Raw genomic sequence first — 14,462 nt, 5'->3', positions numbered from 1 at the left:
CAAAGCTTTCGAAGGGAAGGTTATACCAACTCTACCTTATTAATACAGTCTTTCTTCTTCTCCAGAGGAAAAAGGATAGCAAGCTCAAAAAGATCCAACTAAAACCAGATAAGGAGCAAAATTTGAAGTAGGAGGGAAAAAAATATTCCTTAGGAAATGGCATCTCCCATTAACTATAGTCATAAACTCAAAGGTAAGGACACAAAGAAGGAAAAGATGCATTTTTTAGGGTTTTGTCCCATAGGAGCTGGAATAACTTGATAGAGACACCCATCACAACTTCTTCACAACCACAGCTCTCAGCTGTGGAATGATTAAATCCCAGAATTAATGCAAACATTTCCTAGGCTAAATAAAATCCTGTCAAACCTGATTTCCACACCTGGATTATGCCTTCTTAGGTTAGAGCAAGACAGCCAAGATTAGCCAAAGTCTTTCGAAGAGGAAGCCCGCCTAAAATAACCTTTGCTTCATTATCAGGTCTAATTTTACTGAGTTATATCTTCGTCACAACCCTTAAGAACTCTGCTACACATAGGACAAGATTGTGAACTCCTTATCTCTACCTCAGAGGAACTCCAGGCAACCAGGAAGCAGTTTCACAGCCTGTATTAATTTTTGCAGTGCAGAGGCTGCTAAATTTTTGCATGGAATAGCTCAATATTTACCCAGACCTGTATGTAGGGGTGTGACCTTGCCTTTAAACAGGAGCACTGCTACTACAGAAGATAAAGTAAGTGGAAGATGAGAGCTCATTTTTCCCTGTAGTGTCAGAAGTTGGCCACCTTTTGTACAGCTGGGTGGTTTTCCCGAAAACTCACTACCAGTATTCACAACTACTGCCTCAGCTGTGTACCAGAGGGAGTGGGAGAAAGTTCAGGGTAGTAACTGAACTTACCTGTATCATTTTGTTTCATTGGAAACCCTTCATTTTTGCTAAAAGTGTTCAAATACTCCCCTCAACTCTAGCCAGTTTAATTACACCTTCAATAATTCAGTCAGTGGTTGCTCAGTCTTCCCAGCTGAATTATTAATTAGCAGAGTGGAAACCCCCACAACTGAGCATGTGAGGTGGAACACTCTAAGAAGGCAGCTGTGGCTGCACACACACATCATCTGGGAGAGTGAGTCCTGGAGCAATTCTCCATCTGAGCCTCATCTCTCATCTCCAAGCACGCAGGATCTGCCTTCTTCCCTTCCTGCTTCCCTCACTTTCTGTTTTAATTCCTTAATAACACTTTGCACCACCTTTCCTGAACAAAGCTTTTGTGCGTCCTTGTGGCTTCCCCAGTAAACTGAGTTGAAATACCAGGTCCCAAACACATTTCAAAGCAAGACATCAGAAGAAGGAAGTATTTGTTTTCAGGAGCTAGGGAAGAACATAAGCTATCTCAGACTTTAGTGGGGGTGAAGATAAGGGTTTTGTGCAATAGCTAACAATGAAAAAGATAGATCACAGAATTGTTAGGGTTGGAAGTGACCTCTGGACATCATCCAGTCCAACCGCCACAATCCTTGGAAGAAAATATGGGAAGATGGTGTCCCTGCCCACGGCAGGGGGGTTGGAACTAGATGATCTTTAAGGTCCCTTCCAACCCAAACCATTCTATGGTACAACAGATCAGTCAGAGATGTGGCTGTAGTGAAACAAAGTGGACAGCTTCACTGAGACAAAGGAATGTGGAAAGCAAGAGGGAGAACGGATTTGGGATTATACATGAAATGGCAGAGAGAAAGTAAAAAGGCACTTTCTAATGACATAATTAATTATCCTTATGGCAGCTTTCTTTCAGCTGCCAAATTTGCATATATGCTTCCCATAGTGATCCACATTTCTAGTTATTAACTTGTGAGAAGGTCATCCACTTGAAAAGAATTTCTGAACAAGGCAATGAAGTAATTAATTTCTCTGTTAGAGAACTTGTTTAGTCAATAACTGTTCTTAAAATATTAAGAAATTTTCTGCTACTTAGAAGAATACGTGGAATATGTGTGAATAAGTAGTAGGAAAAAAACTTACCCCTCAAGAAAAGTGATGGGCTAATTAAACCATTTCTCATACACATACAATATTAAAAATTAATTAATTACAAAATGTGGCTTTTTGCTGGCTTCAAGAAAAACAGTGCATACATTAATCGAAAGGTATAGCAACCAGATACACTACATGGCAAGGGAATCAAAACCGTGATGGTCACTACAGGATATAAAATCCATAACTGGTGGTGGTCCTCAGCTAACAATCCACACTGTCTTTGCATGACCCTGTGAGATTAGTGTGCTTACAACACAACCTTGGCACTTAGGATGAGATCTCTGCTTTCCCTATAGAGCACCAGCACTGAGGGCTCTCCAGCTGTTCAATCCCCTTCCTCCTCCATACACATTTCCATATTGCTGCTTTTCTGATAATCCCCCATGGCCTTGGGACTTCCTCTGTAGCTAAAACAAGATATAAAGCTGTATTAGTCTCAGCATTATGAGTGATGCATCAGACCTCTTCTTCTATATGTTGCCAGTGTCTTTCAAGATGATCAGAAATAGAAAAAAATGGATTCACATCTCTGGTGAGCAAATGAAGGATCCTTCTTAGCACGGACTCTTCATTGTTGTTAGTGTTACATATTGCTGCCACTGGAGCTGTGCAGACACAAAGCTGTCTTTTGTAGGGGCTGAATGTCACAGAAGCACAATGTGCTTTTCTTTAAAGGAAAATACAAACTGGAAAGAAGTCAACAAGGTACAGGGAGTCCTCCATGTTTATTGACTGTCTCAGGGACCAAATGCTGAAAGTAATTTGCACTGAGTTGTTGACCAGTTCTGGAGCTTTGGTTCCGGATTTTGCTTTGCTGGAAAATGACTGAGGAAGAGTCAGGAATTGTGCTGGTCCACGATTTCAAACAAAAAAATAGAGGAAGTCTGAGCATAGTGCTTTATTACTGCCCTGCATTAATTCATTTTTTGCAAAATCCAGAGGGACTACTGCAGAGCTCAGCAGTAGCTGGCTGGAAATATGGAACCATGCTTTTCCCCATGTACAATGCCTAGATCAATAGTTTACCAAAGGTGAAATAAGCCCTAAGGCCATATACAGAAAATAAGAGTAGGATACTAGGAAAATCAGGCTGTATAAAATGCAAGATCTTCTTTTAAGAAAGGTGCTGAATAGTTAGTGTTTTCTTAAAATTCCAAATGGGGAAAGTAAGTGATCAGGTTGGGAAATCACAAGACATGCCAAAGGTATGCATATTTTGGCGGGCAGTAAGCAGCAAAGGGAAGTCCACCATGGCCAAATTACAAATTACAATGCAAATGTCTAAATACTCAAGCATTGCAGTAAGAATTGCCTCATGGATGGAGTCTGGGAAAGCAGAGCATGAAGAGGCCATGGAAGACAATAGAAGGCAGTTCTTGCAGCAGCAATAAGCCTCAAAGTTGGTGCCTCTGCTCCCTCCTGCCTCCTCAGAACCTAAGAAAGTCAGATAGTTATTATTTACCACAACTACTCTGAGACTTAAGGGAAGATGCTGAATGATGAAATTCAGATCCCTATTACTTGACCAAAGTAACTATAGATTTTACTCTTGAAGTAGGGGCCTTGGTAACTCACATTTTTCTCACAGCTTTTTCTGCTCCTTGCTTTTTTAAGGAGAACTACTTGTAAGCATGATCACCAGTGAATATATAAGAGAAATTCTCTTGGGATACAGATACAGAATTCACAAAAAGCAGCCTGGCTGACAATGCTCTCTACAGCTTTAAATTCAGCAAGTAACTTTCATCTTTTTATTTTTTTACTGCCACAGGCTGGGAAAACTCAGAGAAACATATTTAGCCATGGTCATCACTTTTTCATTTCAGCCTTATCTTTGAAAAGAAAGGAGTCTTGCTTAAAGTCTCAGATTCTTCTTCATATTTGTCAGACCCAAATGAACTGTAAGGTCTGTCAAAGGTTATGGAGGTTTTTTTTTTCTCCTGCTTCAAGTGCTATGTTCCTGATACAGATAGAATTCTTGAAAATCATATTAACAAGCCAATGTTTATGCTCTTGGGATGATACAGTCATTGCAATTAGGGTTATTATAACATCAATAAACTGAAAAGAATTAAATTACTTTTGATCAAAACTAACTATTCGCAATTGGTTGCCTGTTGAATTTGTATCAGCCAAATCAGCAAGATGAGGAAGATACACTCTGGTGGCTTGAAAACAAAGTACAACTCTTTGATCAGAAAGAAAAGGGAAGAAATTATTGTAAATTCTCTTTCTTTGTATTTTTTGGTATGAAGTGTCTCACAGGAAAAAATATTTGAGAAATTATCTAAACCAATTCTTTGCACATTGGTACTGCTGGTTTTGCTTGTGAACGATCTCTGGATCTTATGTTCTTGGGGTTTCTCTTCCTAACAATTTAATCGCTTGTATTGTTTGTGTTGGTTTTTTCTTCTTTTTCCTATTAGACAGAATGTCTTGCTTATAGCAGATAAAGAAGGCACCTTATTTCTGGGCCAAAAGAGTCTAATCTGTGGAGAAGAAGTCTTTTACTTCTAGGATTACACTTATTTTTAGATTTATACATTTAAAATTCCTGGGGACAGATTCTGCCATTGTTGTCCAGCTGAGTCATACTTTTATAAATAACCTCACTGCACAGAATGGCTTTTCTTTTAGTGTAAGACACTGTTTCTGCAGATGAGAAGTGGTTTGGTTTGGTCCTTGGAAGCTTCCTGCAAAAATTGCACTGTTTTTCCTCCTGTTTTCAAGTGAAAGGAGAAAAAAGAATCAATAAAGGGGGGCATGTTTTAATAATAAACCAGATTTCCAGTTTATCTGAAGAGCTCTGGATAAAGGCCCTCATGAGCCTGTGTCCCATCAAATGTTTCCATGTTTGGTATCTTTGCAGTCGTTTACTCAAACAGAACACAAACCTGGCCACATTAACAATCACCACAAGTGATAATCGTCATTATTCCCTCACCTGTGACAGCAGAGAACACAACAGGCCTATAACCTGCAAATAGCTCCAGTTCCTTCCCCTGCCACCAACCGAGGGAGCAATTTTGAGGAATTCACTTGCACTTTTGGCACTTCAGTTTGCCACCTGTCATGTAATAACTGTGCCACTTAGCTTCCAACATGATTTGCTACTACCAAAGTGATGTATGGGGGTGTGGTATTTGTGCCACACACACAAGCACTTTGTAGTTTCTCGGTTGCATTTCTTGCAGCAGCTCCTGTTGTGCTCTTTGTATTACACACACAGACACTGGATGCCTCTTACTTCTACATACTTGCCAATGACCTTCTTGGTCTTTAACCCTTCCTCCGTTCCTTTTCCATAGTAACTCTGTGGTAATCTGCTCTGTGCTGGACAAAGACACCTGAAAAATACTCACTTGGGGCAATAGAAATTGAAATGTGAGAGCATTCTCCTGAACTCCTAAAAGATCACCTTCTTTTTTCACAAATGACCTTATCCAAAGGACTACGGCAGACCTGGACCCTTGGGCTCAAGTGATGTATCATGAAGGGTGTTGGAAATGGACAGGCTTAGTTTTTATTTCCTTGACTTCCATTTTAAAAACCGGAAATTTAAAAATAGAGCTATTGTGATCTCATTAATTGACTTTGTAACCAACAGGTTCATGTTTTATAGCCTGCCTCTCAGTCACTTGGAATTACAATTTCATTTAAAAGAAATCCTATGGAAATCAATGGCTTCTTGAAGACCAAGGTATCATTTATTCTGTTTAAGAGAGACAGAATTATATAAGATATCTATAACTGAGCAGACTCCTGATGTTTTTCAAAACACCTTAGATGCTCTACTTGATCTGACTATGACCGAGTAGGAACTGTCAAAAGACAAATGAGTAGGAACTTCCAAACCCAGTACATTTAACAAACCTCTCCTACAGGACTGGCCTGTCAATTTTGAGCCTTAAGCTATTCAGTATAGCCCCTTCAAAACCTCTATTCTTTGTATTTAATAGTAATCCCAGATTATAAAATGAAATATATATCTTTCCAACAAGCTGTTCAAAATCCTTAGTTCCACTGAGAGAATGTCACATAATGTGGCTTAGAGCTACAGCATAATGGAAAGCAGAGCTGTAAGCCACAGCAATAGACAAGCTGATGGGGCTGGGAATAGAAACAGCTTTAGTATACCTTGGGAATGGATGTAAGAGCTGGCAGCCCTTTAAGTAGGGGCTCACTTTCCTTCCTACACCATGACATGCTGCATTTATGGTGCCTATTCCTCCTGAACCTTGGTAAACTGATTCCAAATTTAGGACACATAAAGTGTTAATCTATCTTACATCCAGGACATGTCAGAACATTTCTGTATGATTGTTTAGTGAGAACAACTCCATCAGAATCATCTTGTATAGAGAAGAGTCTGTACCCTTTGAAGAAACCAAAGGAAACAGTCAGATACCTGTGTATTTGGATAAGTATATCCCAACTTTTCAAATCTTAGGATTCGTTTAAAAGGTAGAACACGCTAGAAAATTATAAACTAGGACTGGATTTCTGCTGAGTGCTTTTCCAAATCTTTGCTTCTTCACTTTTGATCCACCATCTTAGAACCAGGAAATTTGCTTTATTGAAAAAAAAAAAAAAACAAAAAAACAAACCCTAAAATAATCACAGGATTCAGCAGTGGCCCTCCAGAGAACTTGCTGACAAATTTTGTATGGTGACAAAAGTTTTGTTTTGGGTCTTCTGCTCCAGTTTCAGGTTTCTTTTTCATAGGTTTATCCAGCACTTCAAAATATAAAACGAATCCTACAAACTTTCTTCTAAGTATGTGTATTGTCCTCAACCAGTGAGGAAAATAAAGGAATTGAAACTGAAATATAGGATGTTTGAAAAACATCAACTGATTAGAGTCAATTTACTACATTAATCAAAGGCAATCTTAGTGTTCAGCTGTAAACCATATCTGTTTGGTATCCAGCAGTAGTTTCCCAGGTACATGCTCTGCATTAAAAATACATATACCTGCATACATCCACATGCCCAGGATTTCAGTACATTGCACAAAATTTTCCCTTGAATTATATGCCACTGACTTCAACAGAATCTCCTAGGAATATACATAGGAGTATGCAAAACTAGATCCATCACTGCTGCATAGTGTACTTTCTTCTCATTCATTTCATGGGTTTTCCTTCCATTTGGCCCCATTCTTAAGTCTTTGGCAGGTTAAGAGTGAGGTAAATTATTTGGAAACATCTCGTATTTATTGATTCTCATTCACAGCATAAATTACACAATGCAGTCATGTGAGGTGAAAGAAGGAATTTTGTTAATATCTTATTTAAATACTAATTCACAAGTTCTAAAGACACAGGATCCTTTATCACTCCTGTGCTTCTAAAATGTTTCAAAACTTTGACAGGGCACAAAATCCTCTATTCCCTTCTGAGCAACTAGTATCTTTTTAAACACCACACTGGTTTCCTTTTCTTTCCAGGTCCTGTCTGCTGTTTATAAATAGATCCTTATGGCTCTATGAATTCAAGACAATTATACCTCGAAATTCACTGGAATGCCATCAGACCTATTAATTTTGGGACTTTCTAGCTGCATAAATAAAATGTCAACTATCTGATTATATTAGGCATGGAAAACAACATGAAAAGCCATCTGTAATTAAGGAGAAGTTATTTCAAATAATTCACGGAGCAAAGAGCAGAAGTGCATAAATATACACAAAAGCCAGTGTATTAGTTTTCCATACAGATTAAATCAAATCTACGTGGAACAATTAATTTGTATCTTATAACACTTATTGTATTTTTCTTCGTATTCATCAACTTCAGTCTTTTCGCAGATGTTCTGCTCACACAGATGCAAATTCTTTGAATCTGACACTGTTTCCTATCTCACTTGAAATCTCGGGCTTCTGTTTTGCACCTGCCCGAAATCTGCACTGCTCTGCCACCTAGTGCTTTGAAGGAGGGTATCTTACATCAAACAGCACAGTCTGTTCAACAGCATAGATTAAGACTCTCTGGGCAGAAGTATTTTACTAACATTTCCTTACCAAATGGGTGATTAAGGAGGAACTTGGTTTATCAGCCTCTAAGGATATCGTAATTGATCACTGCCAGAGATTGTGTCTGCAGATCTTAGTAATATATAAAACTGTTTAGCAACCTGCATCCTTGTATTTTAAGACATTACATCATCTTTATGGATCTTTCTAAAATGTAAAATAAATTAATTTTTCCATAAAATCCTTATAGAAGAAAAAATTAATCAAATATCACATGTACTTAATCATATAAAATTTTCAGACAAAAAATGTCTATTTCAACTTCTAGCAGGTACCCAAAGAATCAAAATAAAATTACTTTTGCCTAAAATTTTTGTTTGTAAATGGATTCTAAAGCACAGCATTTGCAACAACCAGATTGCCTTTTGTTAATTTTAATTTACATTGTTTCTAAAAATGTGTGTTTCTATATTACTGCTATTGCAATTTATATTTCTTCTAAATTACATATAGACAGGGCTTATTTCAAGTAACAGACCAGGCTACATATTTTAGAGGATTTTTTTTTTTTTTACAATTTTATTTGAAAGTAATGGAGCTTTACATTGTCAGGGTTGACACAATGACGCTATGAAAATGAGCTCTGCTTTTCTTTTGAAGGAAAAGTCATTCAAACAAGACTGTTCTGACTCCCACTGAAGAGAATTTCTTCTATGAAAAATTAACATCAGTTACATATACAAATCTTCAATATTTATCAGTTGGTTCTAATTTTTCCTTTAGACACCATGAATACCAAATGACTTTCCCCTCACGTCACTCAGAAACAACTATGAAACATTGACAAGCATCTCTCCTCTTGTCTGGATTGCATAAATGCAGAACCAACATAAACTGTGTGTCTATGAAATGAATCACAGAATGGCTGGGGTTGGAAGGGACCTCTGGAGATCATCTAGTTCAAACCTCCTGCTAAAGCAGGTTCATCTAGAGCATTTTATGCATTGACAAGATCCCCTCAGTTGTCTCTTCTCTAGGCTGAACAGGCCCAGCTCCCTCAGCCTGTCCTTCAGTCCCTTAATGATCTCTGTTGAACAAGAGTGGGCCCCCTGCTGACCCTTGGGGAACACCTTCAGCTACAGGCCTCCAGCTGGACTCTGTGGTGATGATCACAATGCTCTGGGATCTGCCACTCAGCCAGTTCTGGCCTATTGGAATGTTGTGGAAGACAGCATCAAAAGCCTTGAAGTAGAGGTAGACATTATCCACTGCTCTTCCCTCATCCACCCAGCCAGTCACTTCATCATACAAGGATGGTTGGTCCAGCATGATTTCCCCTCGGTGGATTCATGTTGATTACTTCTCATAACCTTCTTTTTTGTCTGGATGCTTAGAGGTGACAACCAGGCCATTCCATCACCTTTCCAGGGATTGACGTTAACTGGCTTGTAGTTCCTGGATCCTGTCCTCCTTCTTGCTCTTTTTGAAGTTCGAGTTCTCATGTACCTCTCCATGATCTTACAAATAACATCTCCCAGCTCCCTCAGCACTTGAGGGTGCATCTCATCAAGGCCTTGACACCCACAACTCTATAAACTGATCCTCCTCAACACAAAATCTTTTCTCCAGACTTTCTCACTTGCCTACAGAGTCACAGCTTCCTGAGGGCTGCCTTAGCAATAAAGACTAAAGCAAAAAGAGACCTTCCCTAATTGCCTTCTCTGGATCCTTTGTCACCATGGGCAGGGGGCCCATGTTTTCCCAAATCTTCCTGTTGCTACTGGTGTACTGGTGGGAGTCCCTGTTGCTGTCCTTGACCTCCCTTGACACATTTAATTCCAGATGGACTTTAGCCTTCCAGATCACATTCCTGCGTACTTGTAAAACACTCCTATATCCCTCCCAAGTGCCCAAGAACCCTGCCCCTTTTTCCACAAGCTTCCATAAACTTCCTTCTTCTCTTTATGTTTTGCCAGAAGCTCCTTGCTCATCCATGCAGGTGTCTTGTCCCTTTGTTTGATTTCTTACCCGGAAGGATTCACTAACCTTGATCTTGGAGGAAGTGATGCTTATTCAGCTTTTTTCCTACAGAACTGTCAAATATTAATATCTAAAAAGCAACTAAGTGCAATTGGTAAGGTGCAATTGGTCCTATATGTGAACAAATAAAAAGACTCTCACCTCTCTCTAAAATACACTGCCCTGTGGGAAAGGCATGTATGTATCTGCCTTACTGCTGGGTTAATCTCACCTCTAATATGTCAGTCTCATCCCATGCAGCTCTGTTAAAAGTTAGCTTTCCATTCCACAACCTGCTGGACACCTTTCATTGGCTTCACTTCTGAACAAGTGAAAAATAGGCACGACTGGACTAAATCCAGTTTGGACAAATCAAAAGGACTTATGTTGTTTGCTTGGATACTGTCAATTGAATGGCATCAATTTACTTATCAGATTCCATTATTCCCTTGCTCCCATTACTTATGGAGGAAATGCATTATCTCCACTAACATCTGTTACTACCAGTTATGCTTCAAAGCATGGGATCCAGAGCAAGGAAAGCAGAAGTGAAGCATTCCAGCCCACTCCCTAAGCAGGCATAAGGAGCTCAGCCAACTGCCAATGAAGCCTATTGAGGAAAGTGCGGTCCTGTGTCCTCCGCTTTCATATTCCTACAGTCCACACTGCCACTTTTCTGACCCTGACAGAAGATCCCTACAGGGAGATCCCCACCAAAAAAAAACATGCTGTAGAAAGCCAGGGAACAGTTCTAAGCCAGCACAGCTCCCTGAACCAGGAAGCAAAGGAGCACATACACTCAAGTGCCAATGAAATAGAGGGACCACCCAGACAGGGCTGGGGCAGGTTTGCATTTTTTGGCAGCAAATAGCTACTAGGGTGGCTGAGCCACAATACTGCCTCTGCGTCCTTTTTGGAGCAGTTCCCACTTTGCCCGGTCAGCTCTGGATGCAGGAGGCTGCAGGGGTCAGCCTCCGGAATCCGGGAGACCAGAGGGCTGGCTCGTGGGTCCTTCCACAGGACTGCGGCAATAGAGGCAGGTGGTGGAAGAAGGAGGCAGGCTCAACTGTGGATGAAATCCGGAAGGTTTATTGCGTCTCCGAACAGGGGACCTCGGCCCCCAGGGGTGTCCAGCAATGAGCAACCCTGAACGCGCCTGCCAGGGGTTTTATAGGGGGGTGGCGACAGGGGAGGGATGACAACGGCATCGAATCAGAGAAGGAGAGGACGGGTCTGTGGGATGAGGGACACACAAGGGAACCTATCTTGGGAAAGGAAGGGAGGGATCCTCCCCCCAAGACCAATCACTCGACGCCCCTGCCAGAACTTTCTAGAAGCTTGGGAGGGGTGCCGGAGCGATTGGCAGGGGTCTGGGAGGAGACAAATAGAGAAAGCAGGGTTATGAACACGAAACCAGGAGGGTATAAACTGGGATGGTACAGTAATACAAAACCCAAAGGGGAGACCCGGACTGAACCAAACAAGACACACTCCCACACAATACCAAAGAGCACCATGTGTATACTGAAATCCCAAACAGAAACTGAAAACAGACTTAAATCCCTAAGGCAGTGATGCTGCTGTGTGGCTAAAACCAAAGTGAAAATCCAGGGAGGTGCTGCAACTGCACTTCTGAAGGGCACCAGTGGAGAGTAGAGGCAGAGCTGCCCCCTCTCTGCCCAGGACTCCAGCCCAAGGCACTGCGGCCGTTCGCAGTTTTCCAAGCACACACTGACCACCCAGACTACTGAACAGCAGCGGCTGCAAAGAGCCAGCTTTGACCCCTGTCACATTTACAGATTTACAGTCATTACATTTCAATTTGGTTTTTTACTCAAAAAACCAAGTGTATTTTGAGGGGGGAAAACAGGCTTTCCACAACCTTTTAAGATAGAAAATTATCTTGTATACTGACAATAGCAAGAAACACTCAGCCTTAGTCCAGTGCAGAAAAAATGCAAATACTATGTGGCAATCACTATTTTGCTCAAACCCAGGGCTATCACCAATTATCTCAAACAGCAGCATTGTGGAGAGATCCACACAAAGGAAATAACCAAATAACTACATCTTTCCTTGCAAATATCCTTTGTTTCTAATCAAAATCACTTTTCAACCTTTTTTCCCCCTCCCTAAGAGCAGCAGCCAAAACCAGAAAGCAAATTTCCCTGGGACACTTAACACTTTATTGTACATCTGTGAATGTTTTTGTTTTGTTTAAAAGATGTTATTTACAAAACCAGCATAGAACATTAGCATACAAATTGTTCAGTGTACTGTATGCAGATATCCAAATCCAAGGCAGATCCTGATTTCTATTTATTGACTGCTGTGATGTATCACTGAGAAGCATTTCCCACTGCATGCTAGAGAAACACCACCTGATTGTAAAATCATATGGTACAACACAGAATTCAAGCAGGCTTCCCAAAAGTTCAGAGCAGTTCTGTTCACACTGAGTGAACAAGAAAAACATTACTGAAAATCATGAATTCTCTTCCTGCAGCAACTGCCTTTGCTACCATTAATCCTACAGCATCAATTTTGAACAAACCAAGATGGACGCTTCCTGGCTCTTTCAATGATCCGCTTGCCTGCATCTTTTTCTGTGGGTTTTTCTCCCTCATAAAGGACAACAGTCTCCACAGTTGGAGCATTAAACGGTCTTCCTTCCTTCTTATGTATTTCCATCCGTATCAGTCGAGTTTCTTCTTTGACTTTTGCGTAACAATAGCCGCAAAGGACGTGTTTCTGCTTCAAGTTTCCACACTCAGGACAAACATCTATGTTCCTCTAAAATGACAGTGGAAAACAGGAAATTTTGTCATTTGAACAGCAGCAGAAAAAGAAACAGGGAACGACTACAAATAAAAATGTTAAATGAAATAGTAGAGAAACTCAACTACCATTTCAAACTGTATTCTTCTACATAATTTTTCTGTAATGTGTTGCTATCTCAATGGCTACTACTAAGAACAGCCTATAAATTCAGTATCTAAGTCATTATGCCTATTTATGTTTGGAAGACTAAAGACCTATGGACTCAATTAGATGCACAGAAAATGTAGGCCTTTTCCATTAAATTATCTGTTCAGCCAAAATTCACATTTTGTTGGCTTGCACCTCAAGTGCCACTGTTTATTTAACCTCAGACTACTGTCACACATGACGAATGTATCTGTTACAATGGATTTTAAAGATTATAGTATCTTTTAAGCTTATTTATGTATAAACAAAGTCCAGGGAGCTTTTACAGTCAGTACTTCTCTCTGCAATGACTCTCTAAAACAAGGACTTTGCTGATTACCTTCATTTCTATGAGCTTGCTGGGATGCCTCCGCCGGCTGCGGTTCACCTCAACGGTGCGCCTTTGCTTGGGCGCCGCCATCCACAGGACGCTCTCCAGCAGGCTCTGCGCCTCGGCACTGCTCTCACCAGCATCATTTATCCCTTGTGGAACAAGAGCCGGACCTTGCACAGCTAGTACTGGTCCTGCAGGAGAAAGAAAAAGAGGGGGGTGATTGTCCCAGTCTGCACTGGTGCAGCCTCCCCTTGAATACTGTCTGCAGTTTTGGGCACCACAACATAAGAAGGATATAAAGCTCTTATATAGCATTCAAAGGGAGGCCACGAGGATCGTGAAGGGCCTGGAAGGGAAGTGACACAAGGAGCAGCTAAGGTTACTTAGTCTGCTCAGCCTGGAGGAGAGTGAAGGGAGACCTCATCACAGTCTACAACTTCCTCATGAGGGGAAGCAGAGGGGGAGGCACTGATCTCTCCTCTGTGGTGACAGGACTTGAGAGAATGGCATGAAGCTGAGTCAAAGGAGGTTTAGGTCAGACATTAGGAAAAGGTTCTTCCCCCAGAGGGTGGTTGGGCACTGGAACAGGCTCCCCAGGGAAGTGGTCACAGCTCCAAGCCAGACAAAGTTCAGGAAGCGTTTGGACAACGCTCTCAGGTACGTGATGTGACTCTTGGGGCTGTCCTGGGCAGGGCTGAGTTGGACTTGATAATCTTTGTGTGCTCCTTCCAACTCAGCATATTCTGTGACTCTGTGAGAAAGAAATTCCTTGCAGCCAAGCCCCATTTTACCTGCGGTCGAGGAAACAAAACACGATACTGCCGTCACCCCCGAAGCAAGGTCAGAGCGGCGCCCCCGCCCCGCTCCCTCACTGACCCCAGGGCCGCGCCCTCCTGCCCCAGCGCCCTCTCTCCCTCCGCCCTTCACACGTAAAACGAGTCCCTCAGCCCTCACACCGCCCTCTCACAGAATCGATGGCGTTGCAAGAGACCTCTGAGACCATCTACTCCAATCCCTTCTCAAGGCAGATAACACAGGAACACGTCCAGTTCCTTCAGCTAGGCGGAGAAGAGGCCGCGACCTACCCCAGGGTGGGCTCTGTCCCCCGAGGAGACCCGGCCAGAGGCCGCGCT

At 41.5% G+C, this 14,462-nt stretch overlaps 1 protein-coding gene across 1 annotated transcript in view; it reads right to left on the bottom strand.

Moving 5' to 3' along the window:
• Positions 1-11,095: 11,095 nt before the first annotated feature.
• Positions 11,096-14,462, bottom strand: part of MRPL32 (mitochondrial ribosomal protein L32) — a 3,554-nt gene continuing 187 nt past the window's right edge. The window contains exons 1-3 of the mRNA XM_008633833.2: positions 14,415-14,462; positions 13,336-13,520; positions 11,096-12,821 (exon numbers count right to left, since the gene is read on the bottom strand). The exon at positions 14,415-14,462 is cut by the window's right edge and continues 187 nt beyond it. Coding sequence (XP_008632055.1) covers positions 12,567-12,821; positions 13,336-13,520; positions 14,415-14,462 — 488 coding nt within the window. The 3' untranslated portion in view covers positions 11,096-12,566. The remainder of the gene's footprint in view (positions 12,822-13,335; positions 13,521-14,414) is intronic.

This window comes from Corvus brachyrhynchos, unplaced genomic scaffold, assembly GCF_000691975.1.
Source record: "Corvus brachyrhynchos isolate BGI_N302 unplaced genomic scaffold, ASM69197v1 scaffold94, whole genome shotgun sequence".
Taxonomy (NCBI): Eukaryota; Metazoa; Chordata; class Aves; order Passeriformes; family Corvidae; genus Corvus; species Corvus brachyrhynchos.
This window is presented reverse-complemented; position numbering and strand designations above follow the sequence as displayed.